The sequence below is a fragment of the Oreochromis niloticus genome, linkage group LG2 (assembly GCF_001858045.2).
Source record: "Oreochromis niloticus isolate F11D_XX linkage group LG2, O_niloticus_UMD_NMBU, whole genome shotgun sequence".
Lineage (NCBI taxonomy): Eukaryota > Metazoa > Chordata > Actinopteri > Cichliformes > Cichlidae > Oreochromis > Oreochromis niloticus.
Window position 1 is genome coordinate 22,655,262 of NC_031966.2, and position 23,215 is coordinate 22,678,476.

The following is a 23,215-nucleotide window of genomic DNA, read 5'->3' on the forward strand; positions in this document are numbered from 1 at the left end:
ATAAGAATAAAGCCTCACTGGTTTGCATGAGATCCATCAAAAGTGTGGGAAAACTGGATAAATGAATAGATAAATTAAGAATAAAAACAAAAACAGCAAATCATTTCTTGCGTTTTTGATGCTGACATGTTTACTTCTTCTTGGACGAACTACTGTCACTTAAAAAAATGAGTGAGATAATTGTCTGAAACCACATTTGATCCTGTCCCCTCTATCTCTACTTCTTCTTCCACTGACTTACATTGTAATGTACTGTGATGCTGAAACATCCTCTTGGTGTTTATGTGTCCTTTTCCTCCCCATTCTCCAGCTGTTTCCGGTGTTGTGCCCAAAAGTGATCGTCTGCCAGAAACTGATTGCCGTCCGCGGGAGCGCGCACAGCTGCTTAAAGCTGCAGCGCCCGGATTAAGTGCGTTGCCAGCTACTTCCGTGCAACTGACATAACGTGGGGGAAACAACCCAAAGACATTAATGCCTTTCTTATTAGGCAAAGGTCTGCATTTATGGAACTTTATCGTTTATATAACCGAATTATGACGTTTATCAGAAGGTTGTTTTCAGTGTGTAGCGCAGTCACGAATGACTACACGCATCACGATGGAATAATTAATGCCTACAGGTTCAGTATCTCTACTCTCGTTGTTCATATTTGATATAAGACTGTCGAATAGTAGTTAAAACAATAAAGACCTATTGTGCCAGTATCACCATGACTCTGTCTTGTTTGTTCAGAATAACGACTGAGAACATGGCATTTTAGCGCTACCGAAAAGTCATTGTGGCCTATAACTTGTCACTGAAACAATATTTCAGCTTCAAACTTGTTGGATATATTCCCGAATGGTTACACGTGATATATTATATCCCAAAAACTCTCCAAGAACTGCTGAATACCTTTTAAAAGAACATTAATACCAATAATATGTAATTTTCAACCTGCCAAAAAGTGATTGTGGCCTATAACTTGTCACTGAAACAATATTTCTGCTTCAAACCTGTTGGATATAATCCAAAAGGATCATATGTGACACATTATATCCCAATCAGTCTCTAAGAAATGCAGAATAACTTTTAAAGGAACAATAATACTCATAATGTGCCATTTTCGACCTGCCAAAAAGTGATTGTGGCCTATATCTTGTCACTGAAACAATATTTCTGCTTCACAGTTGTTGGGTATCATCCGAAAGGATCATATGTGGCACATCATATCCCAAACAGTCTCTAAGAAATGCAGAATAACTTTTAAAGGAACAATAATACCGATAATATGCCATTTTTGACTTGCCAAAAAGTGATTGCTGCCTATATCTTGTCACTGAAACAATATATCTATTTCAAACTTGCAGGATTTCATTCAGAAGTGTTAAATGTGACATATTATATCCCACACAGTCTCTAAGAAATGCACAATAACTTTTAAAATAACATTAATACCGATAATATGCAATTTCCAACCTGCCAAAAAGTGATTGTGGCCTATATGTTGTCATTGAAACAATATTTCTGCTTCAAACCTGTTGGATATAATCCAAAAGGATCATATGTGACACATTATATCCCAGTCAGTCTCTAAGAAATGCAGAATAACTTTTAAAGGAACAATAATACTCATAATGTGCCATTTTCGACCTGCCAAAAAGTGATTGTGGACCATAACTTGTCACTGAAATACTATTTCTGCTTCAAACTTGGTGAATGTCATTCAAAAGGGTCCTCTGTGACATATTATATGTCAAACAGCCCCTTAGGACCACTGGATAACCTTTAAAGGAACATTAACATTGATAATATGCCATTTTCAGCCTGCCAAAAAGTGATTGCCGCCTATATCTTGTCACTGAAATACTATTTCTGCTTCACACTTGACTGATATCATTCAGAAGGATCACTTCTGTATTGTTCAATACATTAGAGTTCAGGTGTGATTGCAATTTGTTTGTAGGATTATTCAATTATTTTGTGTTTCCTAACATGTTAGCATTATAGTTACTGTAGGCAAAGAATTAATATATATGTTGTTCCATGGTTTACTCGTGTTCAGCTTCCGCTGTACCCCCTGTTTCTGGTCTATTTGTTAGTTTATTTTAACTGGTGGTTTCTTCTTTAATTGGATGTAATTGTTATTCGTTTTTGGTTTTCGTTTCAATTAATAAGTGCTGTAATGGAATGGAATTTTTATTACCTTTTGTTTTCTCTTTCCTATGACTTAGTGTTCCTAATGTGTTTAAGCAGATCTCCTCCCACCTGTTTCCATTTGGCCATTATCCTTGTTTTGTATTATTTTTGAATTACAACATTTTTGAAATTTGACGTTTTATGCACTGTCCAATAAAGGCTTGATTTAAATTTGCAGCAAAATGTGTCACATAAAACTTTTGGGAATGATGTCCATAAAATTTGAAGCAGAAATATTGTTTCAGTGACAAGATATAGGCGGCAATCACTTTTTGGCAGGCTGAAAATGGCATTTTATCGGTTTTATTGTTCCCTTAAAGGTTATTCAGCAATTCTATGGGACTGTTTGAGTTATAACATGTCACATATGACCCTTTTGAATGACTTCCAGCAAGTTTGAAGCAGAAATATTGTTTCAGTGACAAGATATAGTCCACAATCACGTTTTGGCAGGTCGAAAATGGCATATTATCAATGTTAATGTTCCTTTAAAAGTTATTCAGCATTTCTTAGAGACTGTTTGGGATATGATGTGTCACATATAACCCTTTTGGATGATACCCACCAAGTTTGAAGCAGAAATATTGTTTCAGTGACAAGATATAGGCCACAATCACTTTTTGGCAGGTTGGAAATTGCATATTATCGGTATTAATGTTATTTTAAAAGTTATTGTGCATTTCTTAGAGACTGTGTGGGATATAATATGTCACATTTAACACTTCTGAATGAAATCCTGCAAGTTTGAAATAGATATATTGTTTCAGTGACAAGATATAGGCAGCAATCACTTTTTGGCAAGTCAAAAATGGCATATTATCGGTATTATTGTTCCTTTAAAAGTTATTCTGCATTTCTTAGAGACTGTTTGGGATATGATGTGCCACATATGATCCTTTCGGATGATACCCAACAACTGTGAAGCAGAAATATTGTTTCAGTGACAAGATATAGGCCACAATCACTTTTTGGCAGGTCGAAAATGGCACATTATGAGTATTATTGTTCCTTTAAAAGTTATTCTGCATTTCTTAGAGACTGATTGGGATATAATGTGTCACATATGATCCTTTTGGATTATATCCAACAGGTTTGAAGCAGAAATATTGTTTCAGTGACAAGTTATAGGCCACAATCACTTTTTGGCAGGTTGAAAATTACATATTATTGGTATTAATGTTCTTTTAAAAGGTATTCAGCAGTTCTTGGAGAGTTTTTGGGATATAATATATCACGTGTAACCATTCGGGAATATATCCAACAAGTTTGAAGCTGAAATATTGTTTCAGTGACAAGTTATAGGCCACAATGACTTTTCGGTAGCGCTAAAATGCCATGTTCTCAGTCGTTATTCTGAACAAACAAGACAGAGTCATGGTGATACTGGCACAATAGGTCTTTATTGTTTTAACTACTATTCGACAGTCTTATATCAAATATGAACAACGAGAGTAGAGATACTGAACCTGTAGGCATTAATTATTCCATCGTGATGCGTGTAGTCATTCGTGACTGCGCTACACACTGAAAACAACCTTCTGATAAACGTCATAATTCGGTTATATAAACGATAAAGTTCCATAAATGCAGACCTTTGCCTAATAAGAAAGGCATTAATGTCTTTGGGTTGTTTCCCCCACGTTATGTCAGTTGCACGGAAGTAGCTGGCAACGCACTTAATCCGGGCGCTGCAGCTTTAAGCAGCTGTGCGCGCTCCCGCGGACGGCAATCAGTTTCTGGCAGACGATCACTTTTGGGCACAACACCGGCTCCATAGGTAAATGTTTTTACTGCTGAATCTTTTTGTTTGCTTGTAGTTGTTTACTTCTTTTGTCATTCTCATTCTAACTCCAATTCTCTGGTCCTCACGGTGAATAGTTATTGAAAGGGATTTCTTCCCCTCCCTCCATCACCAGTACTATAGTGGTGTGATACTGTGATACATTATTTGTGTTTTCTTTTACATTTTTTTATATTGACGCTGAAATTTTCAAACAGACTAGAAATCTGATCAAAGGTGATGCTGTGCCTCAATTCACAACAAAGATCAACAGAACAGTGAGAGGAGGAAAAGGCGCATTAATGGTTGGATTAAAGTTGCATTTGCTTTCAATAAAAATATAATCATCATCAACAACAACAACAACAACAACAACAACAACAACAAGAAAAAGAACAAACACAGATAAAAATGCGTTATCTTCATTCAAACAGCTGAGCAGTTTACGCTGAAGCTTGATTCACTTTTCGAGCAGGTGTTTCTTTTTTGGTCATTAGGCTCTGATTGGTTAAGACTGCTCTCTGGCAGCATTTATAACCCTTCACCTCTGACAATCTGTTACTGGTAGCCTTCAGAATGATGGCAGCACACTATTTCTTGGGGTATGTGGCAAGTGTATGTTAAATTCTAAACTTCTGGCTTATTATAGTTGCTTAATGGTCTTTTAAAATTGTTTCAGGGGTTCAGTCTTTGTCTTGCTGATTGTGCATATATGCAGCCTTCCTCTTGAGAAAGGTAGGTGAAACTTTTCAATATAGACAAACTGTATTGCTTAACTTCTATTAATGTTTCCTTCTCCCTCAGGCTATTATCCAGGCACTCCTCACCGTAGAGGTAACACAAACAGTGCAGGTAATGTTGCCTTAAGCCAGGGTGGCCCTTATGCATACCCATCCTCTGTAGTTGTACCTTATAGTACTCCATATGGAGGGGTTGCAGTGCAGCAGCCTGGTGTCTCTCAATATGCTGCCCAGAGCGTGCCAGTATTATATACTGGCTCCAGTTCTTCTGGTCCTGCCCAGGCTGGAGGATACACGACTAGCTCCACACAGGGTGGAGGATACACGACTGGCTCTGCACAAGCTGGAGGTGCTGTTCGAGCTGCAGCTGGTAAATAATGGAATATTTCATGATACACTACAAACGTTTATTGTGAACATTACCAGCAAGTCTTGTGTGGATTTCTCTTTCAAAAGGTTCAAATGTTGGTGTTTCTACTGGAGGAAGCAGCGCAAATACTGGTGCTAATGTTGCCCTAAGCCAGGGACGACCTTATGCATACCCATCCTCTGTAGCTGTGCCTTATAGTGCTCCATATGGAGGTGTCGCAGTGCAGCAGCCTGGTTTCTCACAATATGCTGGCCAGAGTGTGCCAGCACCATACACCGGCTCCAGTTACTCCGCTCCTGCTCAGGCAAGCAGAAGCACAGCTGGCTCTGCACAAACTGGAGGAACTTCTCAACCTGCAGCTGGTACCTACTGTGATGATGCAGTATAAATGCAATCATTAGGAAGTCCTGACCAGAATCCTTGGTAACCTTGGCTTAAATTTTCCTTTCCTTAGAAATCAACTGGGCTGTTCCACCTCATAAGCTCGGTGAGGAATCATCCCCCAACCCTCAAAGCCTTGCCTCTGGCACAGCTGATGAGCCTGGTGCGCTTGTACCACCAGTACCTGCGTACCAACCAGGAGAGTTGTCCCACTATGAGAAGGCTGCTGAGGCTGGGGACTACCAGTCAGAGACAGAAGAACTAGGTCGCAGGACTGTCCCAGCTACGATGGAGGCTATTGCTGCTGCGGGTGGACTGGCATCCCCAGGCTTTTCCACAGGACAGTTTGGAATGGGTGGACTGTGGGGTAGTCCGTATCCTTCTTTTGACTTCTTGTTCCTGACCGGCCAGTACCCTGTGGGCACAGTCAGTCACTTCAACCAGGACTACGAGCAGGGACGAGACTACGCTCACAGCACTCACTACCTGAAAGACCACCCCTACCCTGGCTTTGCACAGTCAGTGCGGACTGTTGGAGCAGCTCAGAGCCTTCAGACTCCCAGCTTGTATGTGAGCAGCCCAGTGGTGGGAGGTTACTACCAGGTTGGAGCACAAACGGTACCCGCTTCTTCCTACACAGGTGTTTCACAGGTATGTTTCCCATAATATCTAAATTTTACCACAACTGCATGTTGTAATTGTACTAACGTTCCCTCTTGCCTTTCAGGAAAGATACTAGCTGAATCCAATCAGCTTACTGAACTGGGCAACACAATGAACTGGTTAATGCTGCAATAGGAATGACTCCATGTGATGCAATAAACTTGGTTTTCAGTGTTTTGAAACGGTGACTTCAGTCTCCTCTGTAGCATGTGTAGTGGATGGTAATGAAGCTTTACACTTCATCTTTATAAGGTGGTGTCAAGGTTTATATTATGCTGCCCCCAAGTGGCCAATAGTTTTAATAACACTCCTCTACACGAACTTGTAGCACAGATGAATGCTGTGGTTTCTGTAATCAGCATGTCAAATGAACATGCAACAGTTTGTCATCAATGATTTGCAGACACTTCAACACAGGTGTTAACAGCGTTTATAAATCCACAATGCTTTCTACTCTCTGGACTTGAGGTCTTCAGCTCCATGTGAAAGACTAACAGCAGCTATGCATTACAGCTCCACTTTTCACATTAACCACCATTTATGAAGTAACTCTGCTGCAGGCCACATAAGACCAAAGCAAAGAGGAAGACTATTTTGATCATTTCTACTTCCATCTTTATTTGTGGATTACTAGAGTAGCTTTGCATGATGCAGTTTAAAATCCTTATTTTTATTATAGTGGTCTTGGTGCACCTCCCAAATTCATTTCCTGTTTGCAACAAGAAATTTCAGTTCCCTGCCCCCCCTTTAAATTAGTTTCCTTTAGACTGGCTGGCTCTAGCATGCAAAAGCTTTGAACAGCGTTTGGGTGGGGCTTCTTCTGAACTCACAGCCATAGATGTGTGCCATGAGATGGCTATATCAGGGATATCAGTTTTTGAGATAACATGGAAATGAGCAACAACAAAAAACAGTTTGAACACTGGCTCATAGAGATGACTTTTACACATAGTGCCCTCAATATTTGAAACTTTGTAAATATTAAATATGATTTTTCACCACTAACTGTAAATGAATGATTTATTTTATTGGCACATAGACTCTTTTAAGATTTGTGTTAAAGCTCACCTTTTCAGCTCCCCCAAGGCAGTTTTTTGCCTTGTCAGCTTTCTCGGACTCTGGAGGTGTATGTTTTTGATTTGTGGTTTTTGCAGAATTTGTTATTTGTTTGTTTACTTGTTTCTCACTTTATCCCAACCCCCAGTCTTCTTTGTGTATCGTGTGTTGTCTGGCTTTTTCTTTGCTCTTCATTGCTGCTTCTCACTGTTCTGTAACATCCCAGCTAGTCGTAGCAGGCGTCTATTTCTCTTGGATGTGTATTCCTGTTAAAAGGACGTTTGTCCTCCCTACTTTTGCCAAGTGTTTTACCATATGGGATGATATGATCCTTGAGGTTATTGCTCTCATATTGTAGGGCTTACCTTACAAAGACTGCCATGAGTCATCTGTTGTGAACTGCTGCTTCTCTCTGTATGCTGTTCAGAGTGAGCCAACAGCAAATGTAGGGTCTGGTTTTGGAGCTGTTCCTATATAATTATTATAAGAGATCTTCCCTTTTTCCCCATCCCCACGTGCTGCTCAAGAGCAGGGGTCAGTTAACCTTATTCTATTTCACCTATATTTTCATGCGGAAGTACTTTGTAACTGTAGTTGGTCTTAATCTGTTCTGAGGTACTGTTATCTACACTTGTGGCATGTGATGTTTTTTATAAGGGTCATTATGTTATTAAAAAATATATAGCAATTCATAATTCATTTTAAGCACTTTCTTGGTTTATTGTTATTGTGAACAACAGCTGTACATTATTCAAAATGATTTAAACTCTGTGTATGAGAGATGGTTTTAGGACCTACATGAGACAAGTTATTATATTTCCCATTAAAGTGAATTTTAATTAAACTTCATTTTTATTGCACATTTCTTCCTAACAAGTTTGTAATATTGCTGAAATGTTCAAAAAGCTAGAAGTCTAATAAGGGTTGTTTGGCTCAGTGTTCGCACATCTCACAGAAAAGGTCAACAGAACAGTGAGAGATGAACTGGATGCACTGATGATGAGCATAAAACTGCTTAGATTTCCACAAAAATGGAATAATCTAAATAACAAAAACAAATGCAAATGAACCCTGGTTATTTTTCAGAATTCGACATCTACATCATGTGAGATTGTTGTAGGGTAGTCAGCAGCTCCTTGCACCTAACAGGTGTAACTATGAAACAAGATTAATGAGTCTGCAAGCAGGTCGATCTCAAAGCTTTACATGTCACAGACGTGGCTCTGTTTTTACCTGGGGAATCACTGTGATAACTTATACTGAACGCTTAACCTGGTTAACCTAGGTTATATTGACAGTTTCCATTTAAAAGTGTTACATCTCCACTGATTCCTTTATTTACAGCATGTTTAAGTGCCCTAAAGACTGTCTGTTGGCTGAATATGTTTTATATGTGCACATTGTTAAGCTGCACCTTTAGTACCTTAATAACACCATAAATAAAACCCAGCTGTAGTTACAGCAGCGCAAATGTACATCACATTATCACTGGGATGTGACATGTGATGCACAAAATGTATAAACGCTTTTATACTTATACTTGTGATTCTGCCACATGAATCACTTGTCTTATTTGCAACAGTGTTGCATTTTAAATCTTTATTTTTCATACTATTTCTAGATTTTACCATCATTTTATTTTCATCATCTGATAATGTCTCTGATTGGACTATCTGTCTTCATATAGGAACTGTTGATTGTTGAAGCCCAGTTGATAGCCACTGTTATGATACTCGTTATCTTCGACTGAAGCTTGAGTCACCTTTCCAGCAGGTGTATCCTGTTACTTCGTTAAGCTCTGACTGGTTAAGACTGCTCTCTCGCACCATTTTTAACCCTTCACCTTTGGCAGTTATTCTACTGGTTGCCTTCAGAATGATGACTGCAAGCCTCTCGCTGGGGTATGTGGCAGGTGTAGTTGGGTTTTGTGTTTACAATTGGCAACTTTTTGCAGGTACTTATTCATGTTTTCAAATGGTTTCAGGGGTTCCCTTTTTGTCTTGCTGATTGTGGATGTATGCGGCCTTCCTCTTGAGAAAGGTAGGTGAAACATTCCTAAACATACAAAACTTTGTGATAAATCTTCATTAATTTCAGTTCTTTCTCACCCAGGCTCTAATCCCAGCACTCAATACAGGATAACTAGTGTAAACACTGAAGATAATCTTGCCTCAAACCCAAGAGGAACTTTAGCCAACTTGACTCCAGGGCTTGTTCCCTACAGCCCTCAATACAGAGGGGTTCTAGTCCCAGTATATGTCAGCTCCAGTGTTTCTCAACCTACTCAGGCCGGTGGATACACAGCTGGCTCTACATTAACTGGGGGTACTGTTCAGCCTGCAGCTTATAACCAGTAAAATATTTCATGAGTTTAAATGTGCATTGCTTGCATTACTAAAAGGTATTCTGCTTTCTCATAGGTTCAAATGTTGGTGCTTCCTCCGGTAGCAGTAACACGAACACTGCAGGTAATGTTGCCTTGACTCGGGGAGGACCTTATGCATACCCATCCTCTGTAGTTGTACCTTACAATGCTCAGTATGGAGGTGTCGCAGTGCAGCAGCCTGGTTTCTCACAATATGCTGGCCAGAGTGTGCCAGCACCATACACCGGCTCCAGTTACTCCGCTCCTGCTCAGGCAAGCAGAAGCACAGCTGGCTCTGCACAAACTGGAGGAACTTCTCAACCTGCAGCTGGTACCTACTGTGATGATGCAGTATAAATGCAATTATTAGGAAGTCCTGACCAGAATCCTTGGTAACCTTGGCTTAAATTTTCCTTTCCTTAGAAATCAACTGGGCTGTTCCACCTCATAAGCTCGGTGAGGAATCATCCCCCAACCCTCAAAGCCTTGCCTCTGGCACAGCTGATGAGCCTGGTGCGCTTGTACCTGCGTACCAACCAGGAGAGTTGTCCCACTATGAGAAGGCTGCTGAGGCTGGGGACTACCAGTCAGAGACAGAAGAACTAGGTCGCAGGACTGTCCCAGCTACGATGGAGGCTATTGCTGCTGCGGGTGGACTGGCATCCCCAGGCTTTTCCACAGGACAGTTTGGAATGGGTGGACTGTGGGGTAGTCCGTATCCTCCTTTTGACTTCTTGTTCCTGACCGGCCAGTACCCTGTGGGCACAGTCAGTCACTTCAACCAGGACTACGAGCAGGGACGAGACTACGCTCACAGCACTCACTACCTGAAAGACCACCCCTACCCTGGCTTTGCACAGTCAGTGCGGACTGTTGGAGCAGCTCAGAGCCTTCAGACTCCCAGCTTGTATGTGAGCAGCCCAGTGGTGGGAGGTTACTACCAGGTTGGCGCCCAAACAGTACCCGCTTCTTCCTACACAGGTGTTATGCATGGATGTTTCCTAAAATGCCTACATGTGACTATCTGCACATGGTAACTGTACTAACTCTTTCCCTCTTTCCTTCCAGATAAAATACTAGCTGAATCTCAAAGGCGTGAGCACAAGTTTAATCAATAAAGTCTTATGAAATTCTCCTGGTCACTTTTCTTATTAGTGGTGGTGTGGGAACGACTAAGGTTGGAGAAATTCCATGTAATGTAACTACTGGGCTCAATTTATTATCTGTTAAAAGACCGAATGCACGCTTGCATTTAGACCTGCCCATGTGGGGTTTATGACCTTAAGGGAACTACTTGGGTTTTCTGTTGGCAACCCGTAGTGGGCCATAAGTGGACACTCTTGCTTATGGCCTGGTATAAGCAAGTTTACCCTGCACAGACTGTCAAGAAGGGCGTCCAGTGTGCTAAGTTGTAGATGTATATGTTAAGGTGGATCTTACACTAGCAGTAACCTGTACAAGCCTTTAAGTATTTAACATTAAAAAATACTGGAAGTGTTTACTTTCCCTGGTGGGGTTTGCAAAAAATGTAGATGCACAAGCAGTACAAGGGGAATTCACTGGGAACCCTTTCACCTAAGCTACAGGCAATGATTTGAATCCTGCACATCCTGTAATCTACTCGATTATAGGAGGGTAGCTATAAATAGCTGAACTCCCCCTCCCTTTGCCACATGGCTCCTCCTCCTTTCACAAACATCCAAGTTACATTAGATGAAGAGCTGTGTTTTGAGTCATAATGTACAAGAAGGTGTTGACATTTTTAAAGTCCCAACGACGTACACTGACAAGGGGGAGGACTGAAGGATGTAGCACCCCCCCCAAAAAGATGTCACATAAAGTAATAGAGGGAGCTTTATTTTTAAAACCATCTGTGTTGCGTTGATTGAGTTCATGGGAACAGTTTTTTTTCTATGCTAACTAGCTCAGAAACTGTCCTAACTTTAATTTCTACTCTACCCTATATGTGTGTGTGTGTGTGTATATATATATATATAATATATGATGCGTGTGTGTGTATACACATACATATATGGTACTAGGGGGAGGGGAACTGCTGTGAGTTTAGAGCGAAATGATAAATGGACCATTTGATTCCACTCAAGAAAGAAAGCTTACTGTAAGGGAAATTATGTACATTCACTAAGAAAAGGCCTTCAAAAGTCACATTTGGGTTCAGGCCTGAAAAATTTCTTGTCAGGTACATTTTTTTTTTTTTTCAAAAAGAAAAAAAAGTGTGTGTGTGTGTGTGTGACTTTTAAAATTTTTTTTAGGTGGATTTTATTGCTTTGAACAGAGCTGAGATAGCCCACTCATGCTGATTTGTGTTTCATTTTTGTTTTTATTGACCTTTTGCTATAAGTACATTTCCCAATTGTTGAACTGTTGCTTTTATTTTGACTAATTTAAGCATCCCAACAGTACAGTACTCTAAATCACCACACTTTACGGTAAGAGCTTATAAACGGGACAGGTGGTAGCTAAATTGTGTCGACATTTTGCTAAAAGAGAGAAAGCATCTTTAATGGTTTCAGTGCTTAGATATATATATATATATATATATATATTTGTGTGTGTGTGTGTGTGTGTACAACCATGGTTTCCACAGCAGACGCAGCTGTCCGGCCTGGAGGACTGAGCCTATGTCACTGTAACTCTATTTCGGGAACCTGTGTTGTCCAAAAGGTCAGATAAAGAAGCACAGGAATCCTTACAAAGCAGAGGGCGGGGGTGTCGGGTGAAGGCGGATATTCACAAACCAACAAACACACACACACACATACACACACACACGTGTTAAAACTCAGGGCAGTGTTGCCAGAGAAGGGGAGAAAGGCAGACAGGAATAGTGGGACACAGAGACATTAAGAGGGGCTCCTGTGAAGAGGATTCACCTTTGACTGAATTAAAACGTTAGTGTACCAAAGTCTGATCTGACCTCTAATCCAGGCGATACACACACATTTATGGACACCATGGATGGAGAATCACTCAAACAGGACGCATCCGGTTCCACAGAATCAACCAATCACACTGACACCAACAACAACAGCAACCAGGTCTGTATTATTTATTTATTCATTTTTACATGTTCATTACCATCATTTTCACATTCACCCACAATGACTGTCCATCATGTTCTGTACTGGGAAAAAGCAGTGAGAGTGTTCGTGGCTGTAGCAGGTGCTGTGTTGGGACAGCAGAGGAGGAGAAGGGGTTGTTGGCTGCATTTGCTACACCTGTTCTTACTACTGGCTGAAGAATGACACATACACACATAAATACACACTCACACACAAGTTATGCAAAGTAGTGCACATGACACACACTAAGCCACACATACAACGCTGGAGTTTCCTATTCCCACTGATGAGTCACTGCTGTGATGCCTGACCTGGTGTGACTGTTCCTGCAGGAGGTCATTAATAAACAGGGTACATGGGCCTATTTAATCATGATGATAGCAAATAATGTATGCATTAATTTTTTTTAAACATGAGGATTTTTAACATATGATGTGAAGTCATTGGTTTTAAAACTGTAAAAGGCAAATTTTCCACTTGAAAGTTCAAACTCTGTTTGAGGTATATATTTATAATACTCAACAAATCCCAGAGCTCCAGGTCTCACATTACAAGGACTGTGTTATCCCTCGAGTAACTTGTGGAAAGTCCACTTTATTTATACAGCAGCTTTCATGTAAACAGCTCAAACGGTTTCACATAGCAAGACCATGAAGAACTGAAGAACACAGAAAAATCACAAAGAATAATTTTAAAAATACAAATCAGAGTTAATGAAAGAAATATCTAAAAAATACAACACACAGCATTGTTCGCATTTGAAATCTGAAATAAATAAAATAAAAACAAACTTTTGTTCATTCTTCATACATTTTTTTTTATGAAAGACAGAAAAGCTCCTCTTTACAAGACTGAAAAGAAGAAGATATTTATCAGAAATGTGAATAACTGAAAGAAAAGAGGAAGACTATATTCTGAGTCATGCTGAAGAGAAAACATGTGATGTAGTGCCCCCACAGACCAGTGACTATGAAGAAGCTTCTCCCTTCTTCACAAAGGGTCACCACAGTGGGTAAATCCGGATCTCTGATCTGGCAAAATTCTACATGGGATACCCTTCTTCACCCAAACCCAGAGGGATTGTGTCTCATTCTGGGATTGAACTGGGGATCTTTTGCTTGTTATTTGACTGTGTTAATGTTTGGAGAGTGAGTGGAACTATTCACACAACATCTGCATGCATACATAGCAAAGAAAATTACTGTGTAACCTACACTGTTACTTACATTGAATACTCCACCTTAAACTCCACCTTGTCTTGATGCCTTGGTATAAGGCTAGAATTTAGAAGTGATGGAGCTATTGTCACAGACATGTATTACAAGTGTTTGTCACATATTTATTTTTGTGCAGGCCGGCGAGCCAGAGGTGGTGGAGAATAAAGACTTGGGGGAAGGAGCAGAAGGTCAGAGGGTAATGGAGACCGAGGATAAGGCTGAGGAAGATACTGTATCAGAAGAGGCAGAAAAGGAGATGTCAGGAGACACAAAGAAACCTCAGACTGTGTCACAGTCTGGTGAAGGTGATACTGAAGCAGCTGCACAAGATAAGGAGAAGGCTTCTATTGGTGCTGAGGTGAAGGATTCTGAACGTGGAGGAAAAGATAAAGAGGAGGAGGCAGAAGAAAGCGAGAAAGGAGGGCAAGCGGCAGAGATCCAGAGTGGTGAGACTGGAAAAGATGGAGAGGACATGAAGGACAAAGAGAAAGAGAAAAAGGAAGAAGGTAAAGATGTGAAAGAACAAGAGGCAGAGAAGAAAAAACAAGTGACGGAGGTAGATGCAGAGCCAAAGGACAAAGGAAAGACAAAGGAAGCAGAAAAGCAGGCCAAGCCCAAAAGAAAGAGTGGCCCCTCCTCCTCTTCTCTCTCTCGACCAAGACCCTCTGCACGCTCCATAAGAGCGTCTGCTAAAAACGACATCATCGCCAAGTTCCAGAAGGGCGCACCAGAGTGAGTAACTACATGATGCTTAGTACCTTAAATTAGAGTGTGACAGTTAAAAATGTTCCTCAAGAGGTTAAACCAGAAACTGTGTTGCAACACTGCTAGGACACCAATCCCTCGCAACTTTAAGATTCAGAAGTCATCCGCTGCTGGGGCTACAGGAGCTTCAATCAAACAGAAGATACTTCAGTGGTGTCGCAACAAGACTCGGAACTACGAGGTGAGCTCAACGTTAAATCTTTATCTAATGCGACACATCCGCATTCTAGATCCAGAGATAAAAGAAGACCTCATTTAAGATGCTCTTCCCATGTGTCTGTCTCTTGATCTTTTTAGGGCATCAACATAGAAAACTTCTCGTCATCCTGGTGCGATGGGATGGCATTCTGCGCTCTGATTCATCGTTTCTTTCCAGACTCTTTTGACTACAGCTCACTGAAGCCAGAGGAGAGGGAGAAAAACTTCACGCTGGCCTTCAAAACCGCAGAGTATGGATTTCTTCATTCTTTCTTCTCTCAGTTCAGTTCAGCACATCATCACACATGAAAGATAAAAATGGCTAAGACTGAATAACACAATTACAATATTTAAGAGTCGGAACTTTACATGCAGCACATAACATAACAAGATCACGGAAATAAAAAAAAAAGGAGAACTGCTGTGAAAAGAATGTAACTAAAATAAAATTCAGCGTGTCGGCTGTCTTAAAAATAAAGTTTCAGGAAAACAATGTATGGAATGACACTGTTAAAGTAAATGCACCTGGTTAGAAATTTCGTATTCATATTACTATGAATGACTGCGCCCTTGTCACCTCAACTTTATCCTTTCCCCTTCTTTGTGTATCCCTGACAGGTCCCTGGCTGACTGCTGCCCTCTGTTGGAAGTGAGTGACATGCTCATGATGGGTAACAACCCAGACCCAATGTGCGTGTTCACATATGTCCAGTCCCTGTGCCACAGCCTCTCCAAAATAGAGAAAGAGAGGAAGGACAAAGAGAAGGAGGAGAAAGAGAAGGCTGGTAACGAGGAAGAAGAGAAGGAGAAAGGAGACGATGCAGCAGGAGAGGTGTCGCCCGAGAAGGATGAGGAAGAGTCTGCTGAGAATGAGACGATGAGCAGTCAGGAGGATAAACCAGTAGACGGTACAGAGATGGAGGGCATTAATGAGGAGGAGAGTCCATCAAAGAGCTGTGAGGTGGAGGAAGGTCAGAGTTCATCAGTCAAGGCAGAGTCTTAGACAGACACTGGCAAACACAAAGACTGAAAAGACCAAAAAGATTGTTTATGGTACTACAAGGAGCAAGTCTTAGTCTGGCATTGTTGGACTGACTACTGTCAGAGTAATGAGGTACAACAAAAAATCACTCAAAACTAAAATACTGGTGATGATGATGTCTCGTAGTTACAGCGTGTTTCAAAATGTACTTCTGTGTGTGTTTTTTCCATTTACAGATATGCTGTTTTTTATGTTGTTCTGAGCACGAAAAGCAAGAAATTGCTGTGTATTTATGAAAAAATAATAATGAAACAAAGATCTTGTGAATTAAAAAGTTGCTTGTGCAATAAGGGAACTTTGAGAGAGTGTGTGACGGATTTACTTTTTTCATAATACACATGAAAAGGTTCAACTATTTCTGGTCAGATGTTAAAATTGTAAGTTGTTCCAGATTGTTACTGTGAACAAGGTAACAGTGGGGAGGGGGTTATGACATGGTGAAAAATTGTGTGGGCAAATGTTCAGGGCTTTCAGGCAGACAAAAGATGCTACAAGAGCTGTGAAAAGCTTCCAAAAGAAAAGTTGGTCTGCTACTGTGATGGTACTGGGGAAACATTCATCTACATAGATGGGGTAATTTCCACTCACATGTGAAGTCATCATTATGTTTAAATATGTAGAGAGATTTTGGAGGATCATATGCTACCATCCAGACAACATGTTCTTTAATGGGAGGCCTTTTAAAAATGTAAACCCATTGACAAATTTGCTGTATCGAAACAAACTAATACCACGAAGCCAACTGTTGAGCAACTAAAACTATATCAACCAAAACTACAGAAACTGCTCTTTTCAAACACACACGCCAAGCAAACATCATCACCAGCCAAACATCACCCCCCACCTCCCAGTGTCCCTGCTTTCTGGGTATTACGGTAATCAGCATCATGCTACCAGGAAGGCCATTGTGTTGTCTCTTTTGTTAAGCTAACCTACTGACCGTGTTGCGCCTTTTTTCCAACACAAATCTCGGCGGCAGCAAAGTGAAACATGTCCACAAACATGCCACCGGGGAGCCTGAATCTGGAGTCACAGCTTTTGTCCATTATGGACGTGCTGGTGAAAGCGGCAGTGGCAGAAATCAGCCAGCTGTTCTCGGAGAGCTCGGCGTCTCTCCGTCTGCATTTAACCCAGAGCTTGAAGGAAAACGAAAACCTGAGGACGAGGATGAAGGTTATGAGGAGTGAGCTCTTCTCCCTCAGGCTACAAACCAGAACTAATCGACCAGCGAGCCGCTTTTCTCCCGTCAGAGGAAACATAACCAAACCACGAGCTAAGCCACAAGGTAACGATACTTTCACTTTAAAAGTACTTCTTACTCGAGTAACAAGTAACACTCCGCCCCCGCACAATTATATCATTTACTATTAAATACCCACTGCTAGTTACTTCTAACTAATAACGTATAAAACAGCTGCTTTAGCTACTTTAAAGAGTTGATTGTGAAAATGCAGATGTGCCGAGTAGTACCGCGCATCAGACACAGCTGGCCCTGGTCATGTGACACAGATAACAGAACCAGCGGGTTTTTTATTGTGGTGATAAAAGTTCATTCGGCTTATTAAATGTGAATTCACTCACTTACTTAAATTTAATTATGGTCAGCAAAACCGAAACATAAATAAAAAAAAGAAAAACAAATACACAAATAAATGAAGACACATTTTGATACGCTTATTCAAAGCCTCAGTCTAAAATAATTTTTAAGTGGAATTTCCTCTTAAAGTATGTGATGCTGAATTATAACAAGTCCAACCTCAACTCAGAACATGTGTCTGTCCCTTTAAATACATTTAGTCTTCACCACAATTAAATCAACCCATAAGGTTATTTATGGACAGAGGTTATCATAAATCACAAATATGATTAATTAAAAATCAATGTCTTACATGATCTTTCATATTACATTTCCTTTATAGACATTTTTGTTAAAAAAAAAGGAAAAGTAATGTTTTGTCACTTTTATTGTGTTCACTGTCAGGTAATTGAGTGGCATAAACCACAGAGACCATAGAGAGATGCCAGTAATTCCCTGAGTTTTAAGTTCCGTATCATATTTGGTGTCGACATGTCAACTTGTTTTTTTGCAGACACAGAACATAAACAGATTTCCCTAACATTTGTTATGTGTCATTAATTGACTCTTTTACGCTCTGCATGAATCTGAGGGTTGATTAATAGCATACCAACTTTATATCAAGCTTAAAGTCAGAGCTGTCTGTGTCTCAAAAGTGGCTGGATTGCTTAATTAATAATTTTCTGCAGCATTAATCCCTTTTTTAGTTTACGGTTTTATTTTTTTATGCAATTCAATTCAATTTTGAATTCAGTCTTATTTGCATAGCTCCAAATCACAACAACTGTCAGCTCAAGGCACTTAATTAATGTCTTTTTTATCACCATTTTATCATCATCCTCTAACAAGACCTTTGACTGGAGTAGGCGACACTCACAGGGATCATTTTGTGCGAAGAGGAATCATATGACATGTGAAACACTCGTTTTTATGTGAGCGCACACAGAGCCCGCTTTTGTGATGCTTGTTATCTCCAGCTGGGGTATTAGGTGTTATTGAGCCAGCTAATGCAAAGAAAACATGGCTGTGTTGAACTTCCTTCATTGTATTCCTGTCAGCTCATTTCAGCAAACACACGTGACACCAACAGGGAAGTTGCCCCCCCCAACCCCCGTCTCTTCTTGACTCTTAAAATCTTTCGTTTTCAGCTCGTATAAATACTGATACCAACAGATGAACAAATAGCTAACTGAAAGTAAATCAAATATTTAATAAAAATATAGAGGACCTGTCCATATTTGGTATTACAAACTGCGCAGTAAGGCTTTGGTGCAAATATTTGTTGAGACCAGGATGTCTAAATGACTGTGACTCAACTCTTCAAAAGTGCTGTGTTTACGTAGCAATAAATGTTCAGGTTTTGCTAAATCTTGCGGTAAAAGTAACACAGAAACTAGTTATAAAAACTAACCATTTTCAAACATGCATTTTTTGGCTAACAAGCAAAGCCACGCCAGAAATGAAACCAAGTATGAACTCAAAAAGAAATAACATTAGAAATATTAAAAAATGATCAGCTGTAAAAACTCTGGCCTGCACAATATGAGGAACCTGCATAGTGCTGCAAAATTGTTCTGTATTTCAAAGACTTTATAAGCTTACACTTTCTTCTGCTTATCCAATTCAGGGTTGCACTTTCACATCTAGACTGTAGGTGTGAAAATGAATCTAATCTCTGGACTGTGGGTAAAAGCTAGAGTACCTGTAAAGAACCCACGCAGAAAGAACACACAAACTCCACATAGTCTGAATTCAAAGCAGGATCTTCTAGGGCTGTTCGATATAACGATATATATCGGATGACGATAGAAAAACGTCTATCGTTTCATTTTACGCTATCGTTTGTTTCGTGGTGTCGCAAAATAAACTGTTTACGGCAATATTTTTTCATCATTTTGATGGTCACTGTAGTGGCTATATTAATTTCTTAAAGTTCTCTCTTTCTCTTATATTTAATATAACCACACTACGGACGGACAAGCGCTTGTTTTTTATGCGTTTTCGTTAGCAACAACGACGGTAAAACCACGGCGTGTCCGCTTGTTTATTTTCCACATAAACCTTTCACAATAAAGCTCAAGATCCTGTTGAGGTTTTTCAAAATAAAACAAGTCACGTGAAAGATGCAGAGTATTAACGGATGAGAAGCAAAAAAGAGCCGCCAGGTGCTAAAAAATAAACCTTAGACTCAAACGTTAGAACAGACTTTTCTCCGCAGCACGCTGTGTAATAAATACTCACAAAGAAAACGGCGGCTGTTACAACTTACGTCTAAAAATGTATAGTTCCATGCATCAGTTAAAACACTCGACTCCAGGTACACGACGCCCAGCTGGAAACACTTCACGCAAGTCGAGATGCCCGAGATTCACAGAATTTACAGGAAATGTTACATTTTTGTAATTTATATCGTTATATCGACGATAGATGTCTTAATATCGGGATATGAGATTTTGGTCATATCGCACAGCCCTAGGATCTTCTTGTTGTGAGATGACAATACTGACCACTGCACCACCAGGCCTGTCACACTCTATAAGTGTCAGCGAATAAAAATGCTTTGAAGCGTGCATATTCAGTGTGGCTCCGTAGTTCAGTGATTTATACATTTACTAGCATTGCAGTTAGCATTGCTTGAAATAAAACTAACCACCACAAGTCTTTCCTGTGTGGTGCAACAGTACAGCTAATATACTTATAAAACAGTTGTGGGTTTGAGGACAGTAAAAGTATGATTGTTGCTCTTCTGTGACTACATCAAAACCATCTGTGGTCACAATTATTTAAGTTACCCTCAAAGTAGGAGGGTCCTGGGTTCAAATCTAGAGGGGGCTCTTCTCTGTGGTAAAAAGGTTGCTGCTGCTTATCTGGGGACAGGACACTCTTGCAAAAGACATTCTTAATCTAAGGAGTTTCACTTCCTGGTTAAATAAAGATTAATGAATAATAAAAATGTCTTTTCCTTTCCTTTTCTTCTTCAGTTCTCATCAAATCACAAGTGGCTCAAAAGGCGGGTGGGGAAGCTGCTTCTATCGTCCTGCAGTCGGAGAAAAAGACCACCTCCTCTGCAGCTCAAGTGCAGGTACATGCAGTCCATAAATGAATAGCAGTAGCTCTGTTTGAAATCTAGTTTGTTCATGCATAGCTGTCCTTAATGTGCTAGTGTGCAGATGTGGAGAGTCCAGATGTCATTCTAATCAAAGATGAGGATGATGTGGGAGGATGTGGCCCAGATATTGGTGGTGAGTAGGATTTTTAAGTGAGCTTAAAGGGCCAATTAATTATTGTTTTTATTTGTATTTTATGTCTTTACTTGTCATCACTACAGCACACAGATTCTTAAAGCCTAGATTGTCTATCTTCTATCTTAGGGCTGAAAAACTATTAAACCAGGCAAGGCCGAGAATAGGAGGAAGAAAGTAGATCAGACGTCAAGCACCTGATAGAAAGTCTCTCTTTCTAAATTACACACAAGCAGTTCCTCATTGATGAGTGCTGAGTAAGACTGGCCTAAGCGCTGCTGTTTCTTCGATAGTGGCCTTTAAAGATTCTGTTCTCTGTCTTTTCAGATCAGGGTGACTTTAGAAACCACAGCCTGCAGGGCGGTGTTGCAACAGGAGCTCAGAATTTGGAGCCAGCTGGTTCCTCTTGCTCAACAGGTGATAATGAGGAGCTGAGAATCGTGTGCGTTCACGGCCGAGGCGAAGGGCCTCTACAGGATGAAAGTGACACCCTCTTCTCTGCGTCTGAGCTTCAGGCTTTTAGCTCTCTGTCCAACCACAACGTCAGCCACGACAACCTCCTGAATTTCACCACCGGCGCAAGTGACAGAGCTCCAATGAGAGTCACACAGGATAACAGTGCCGGACTGGTGAGAAACAACCAACTTGAAAGAAATAATTCCACACAAATGGCTCCGACAGCATTGAACCCTGGATTGAAATCACCACTAGTAGTAACTGAGGGTCAGGTGGGGCACCCCAGTCACATGAGCCAGTTCCCACAGCAGCAGAATGTCTTCCCTCACACCGCCAACAAATCCCTGGACTGCAACTTCTGTGGCGAGCGCTTCCACAGCCGCGAAGACCTCATAGTACATCGCGCGAGTCACACCGGGGAGTCTCCGGTCCCTTGCTCTCTGTGCGGCAAGTCGTTTGTCAATAAGACCACACTTAGCATCCACATGCGCATTCACACGGGCGAGAAGCCGTACGCATGTGCGCAGTGTGGAAAACGCTTCACGCAGAACGGCAGTCTGAAGATCCACCTGCGGACACACTCCGGAGAGAAGCCGTACACCTGCAGTCAGTGCACAGCCAGTTTCAACAACCCCAGCAACCTTCGCAGACACATGATCACACACACCAACGGGACGCTCTGACCCCAACGGATTAGAAAGACTTGATAGACTTTGCAGTTTAGAAGCACTTTTACTGTCATTTGTGCCACAGTGTAAAACTGTTTTGGATCACGCGCACTTGTAGATTCCAGGTACGCTGACACAAACAAGCATGATCGCTGTTCAGATTTTTTAATTACAGGAAAACCGTCTTTCTATTCTCGAGCGTGCACAACAGATCCTCAAATGAAGACACTGAAATAAAGAACCATGTCACAGTTAGCAGTGGGTGACTGTGGATTACTTCTGTTTTGGTTATCATTTAAAGCCTGAACCACAAAATAATTGCCAAAAAATGTTTAATGAAATTACTGAACCTTCCGACGAGTTTTTAAAAATAATATTTGAATATTAATTTGCATATATGAGTCTAACTTTGTTTCATATTTTTTGGGATTAATACCTTAAAAATGTAATGTGCAATTTATTTAGGTTTGTCAGGGGGGAAAAATTGCACTAGAAGTCTCCGAAAATGCTGTCAAATATAATACGCTACGCATTTTTGGTTAAAGCGCATTTTATAGCACACTTTTGTACTGATAAAACACCACGACAAGACTGTTTGTGGCCAGATTTGAGTTTTTCTGAATTTTATTTATGCACCACATTCAATACAGTGTTAGAAAGCATTCCAGCTCAATGATTTGCCCACTGCAGGAAACTGATATTTATTAAATTTCTGTTTTCTGACCCCAGACTCTGTTCTAGGAAGCACGTTCAGCATACCCAGGTTATTCCCTTTATCTGGATTCACTTATCCTAACACTGGTAATCAGGATAAGCAGTCACATGAAGCTGGTTATCAGCTGGCTAATTCAGGGTTTCCTCTCTGTGTTCATATCAAAGGGGTGGCGTTGGCAGCATCTGACCAATTACAAAGATGGATAAGTGACAGCAGAGTGGCTGATTTTACACAAGATCAAACTGTAATATTAGAAAACTATGAAGATCTGATAGCTGATAGGTGGTGATTTTATACCTGTTGATCTCTAATCTCAAATATAACCCACACTGGTCTGCAGCATGAGTTACCATGACGATGTCCAACCTGCAAGAAGAAAGGTTAACCCTCAAGTTACCGGGCTTAGTTCAAATCCACTGATGTAAAGCTGCTTTTATATACTATAGGGCAGTTACTTTTAAGTAACTGCCGAGCTTCCTCAAATAATAAGATTTAATTCAGTCTGAACTTTAAACAAATTGAGAACGAAAAACATGAATCATTACTTATAACGGTTGTTTTTACATGTGTAATGTTTCCTTTAAAAACGCACTACCTCTACTGTTGTCGTTTTTCACAGCTCTTTTCCTCTTTTTTGTACTTCCTGGATAGATAGGGCAATAATATGCTAGTCAGTGTGGATATTCTGAATAAATATAGTTGCTTTTTTACTCGATGCCT

At 40.5% G+C, this 23,215-nt stretch overlaps 4 protein-coding genes across 4 annotated transcripts; all 4 read left to right on the forward strand.

The window, feature by feature from the left end:
- The first annotated feature begins 4,461 nt into the window (after positions 1-4,461).
- LOC102083167 (sericin 1) lies at positions 4,462-6,324 on the forward strand. Its single transcript, XM_019365810.2, has 6 exons — positions 4,462-4,560; positions 4,638-4,693; positions 4,763-5,068; positions 5,155-5,430; positions 5,523-6,100; positions 6,177-6,324. Exons 1-6 carry the CDS (start codon positions 4,535-4,537, stop codon positions 6,186-6,188), a joined length of 1,254 nt encoding a protein of 417 aa, XP_019221355.1. The 5' UTR covers positions 4,462-4,534; the 3' UTR covers positions 6,189-6,324.
- Positions 6,325-8,922: 2,598 nt separating this feature from the next.
- On the forward strand, positions 8,923-10,667 carry LOC102083220 (uncharacterized). Its single transcript, XM_019365811.2, has 6 exons — positions 8,923-9,069; positions 9,153-9,208; positions 9,281-9,493; positions 9,589-9,864; positions 9,957-10,514; positions 10,602-10,667. Exons 1-6 carry the CDS (start codon positions 9,044-9,046, stop codon positions 10,649-10,651), a joined length of 1,179 nt encoding a protein of 392 aa, XP_019221356.1. The 5' UTR covers positions 8,923-9,043; the 3' UTR covers positions 10,652-10,667.
- Positions 10,668-12,278: 1,611 nt separating this feature from the next.
- Positions 12,279-16,139, forward strand: smtnl1 (smoothelin-like 1). The gene is made up of 5 exons (XM_005467615.4): positions 12,279-12,592; positions 13,970-14,565; positions 14,665-14,779; positions 14,896-15,047; positions 15,415-16,139. Exons 1-5 carry the CDS (start codon positions 12,500-12,502, stop codon positions 15,797-15,799), a joined length of 1,341 nt encoding a protein of 446 aa, XP_005467672.1. The 5' UTR covers positions 12,279-12,499; the 3' UTR covers positions 15,800-16,139.
- A 314-nt stretch (positions 16,140-16,453) lies between these two features.
- Positions 16,454-22,508, forward strand: LOC100691802 (zinc finger and SCAN domain-containing protein 2). The gene is made up of 4 exons (XM_003444692.5): positions 16,454-17,123; positions 20,396-20,496; positions 20,578-20,656; positions 20,984-22,508. The coding sequence occupies exons 1-4, from the start codon at positions 16,829-16,831 to the stop codon at positions 21,793-21,795; spliced, it is 1,287 nt and encodes a 428-aa protein (XP_003444740.1). The 5' UTR covers positions 16,454-16,828; the 3' UTR covers positions 21,796-22,508.
- Positions 22,509-23,215: the final 707 nt, after the last annotated feature.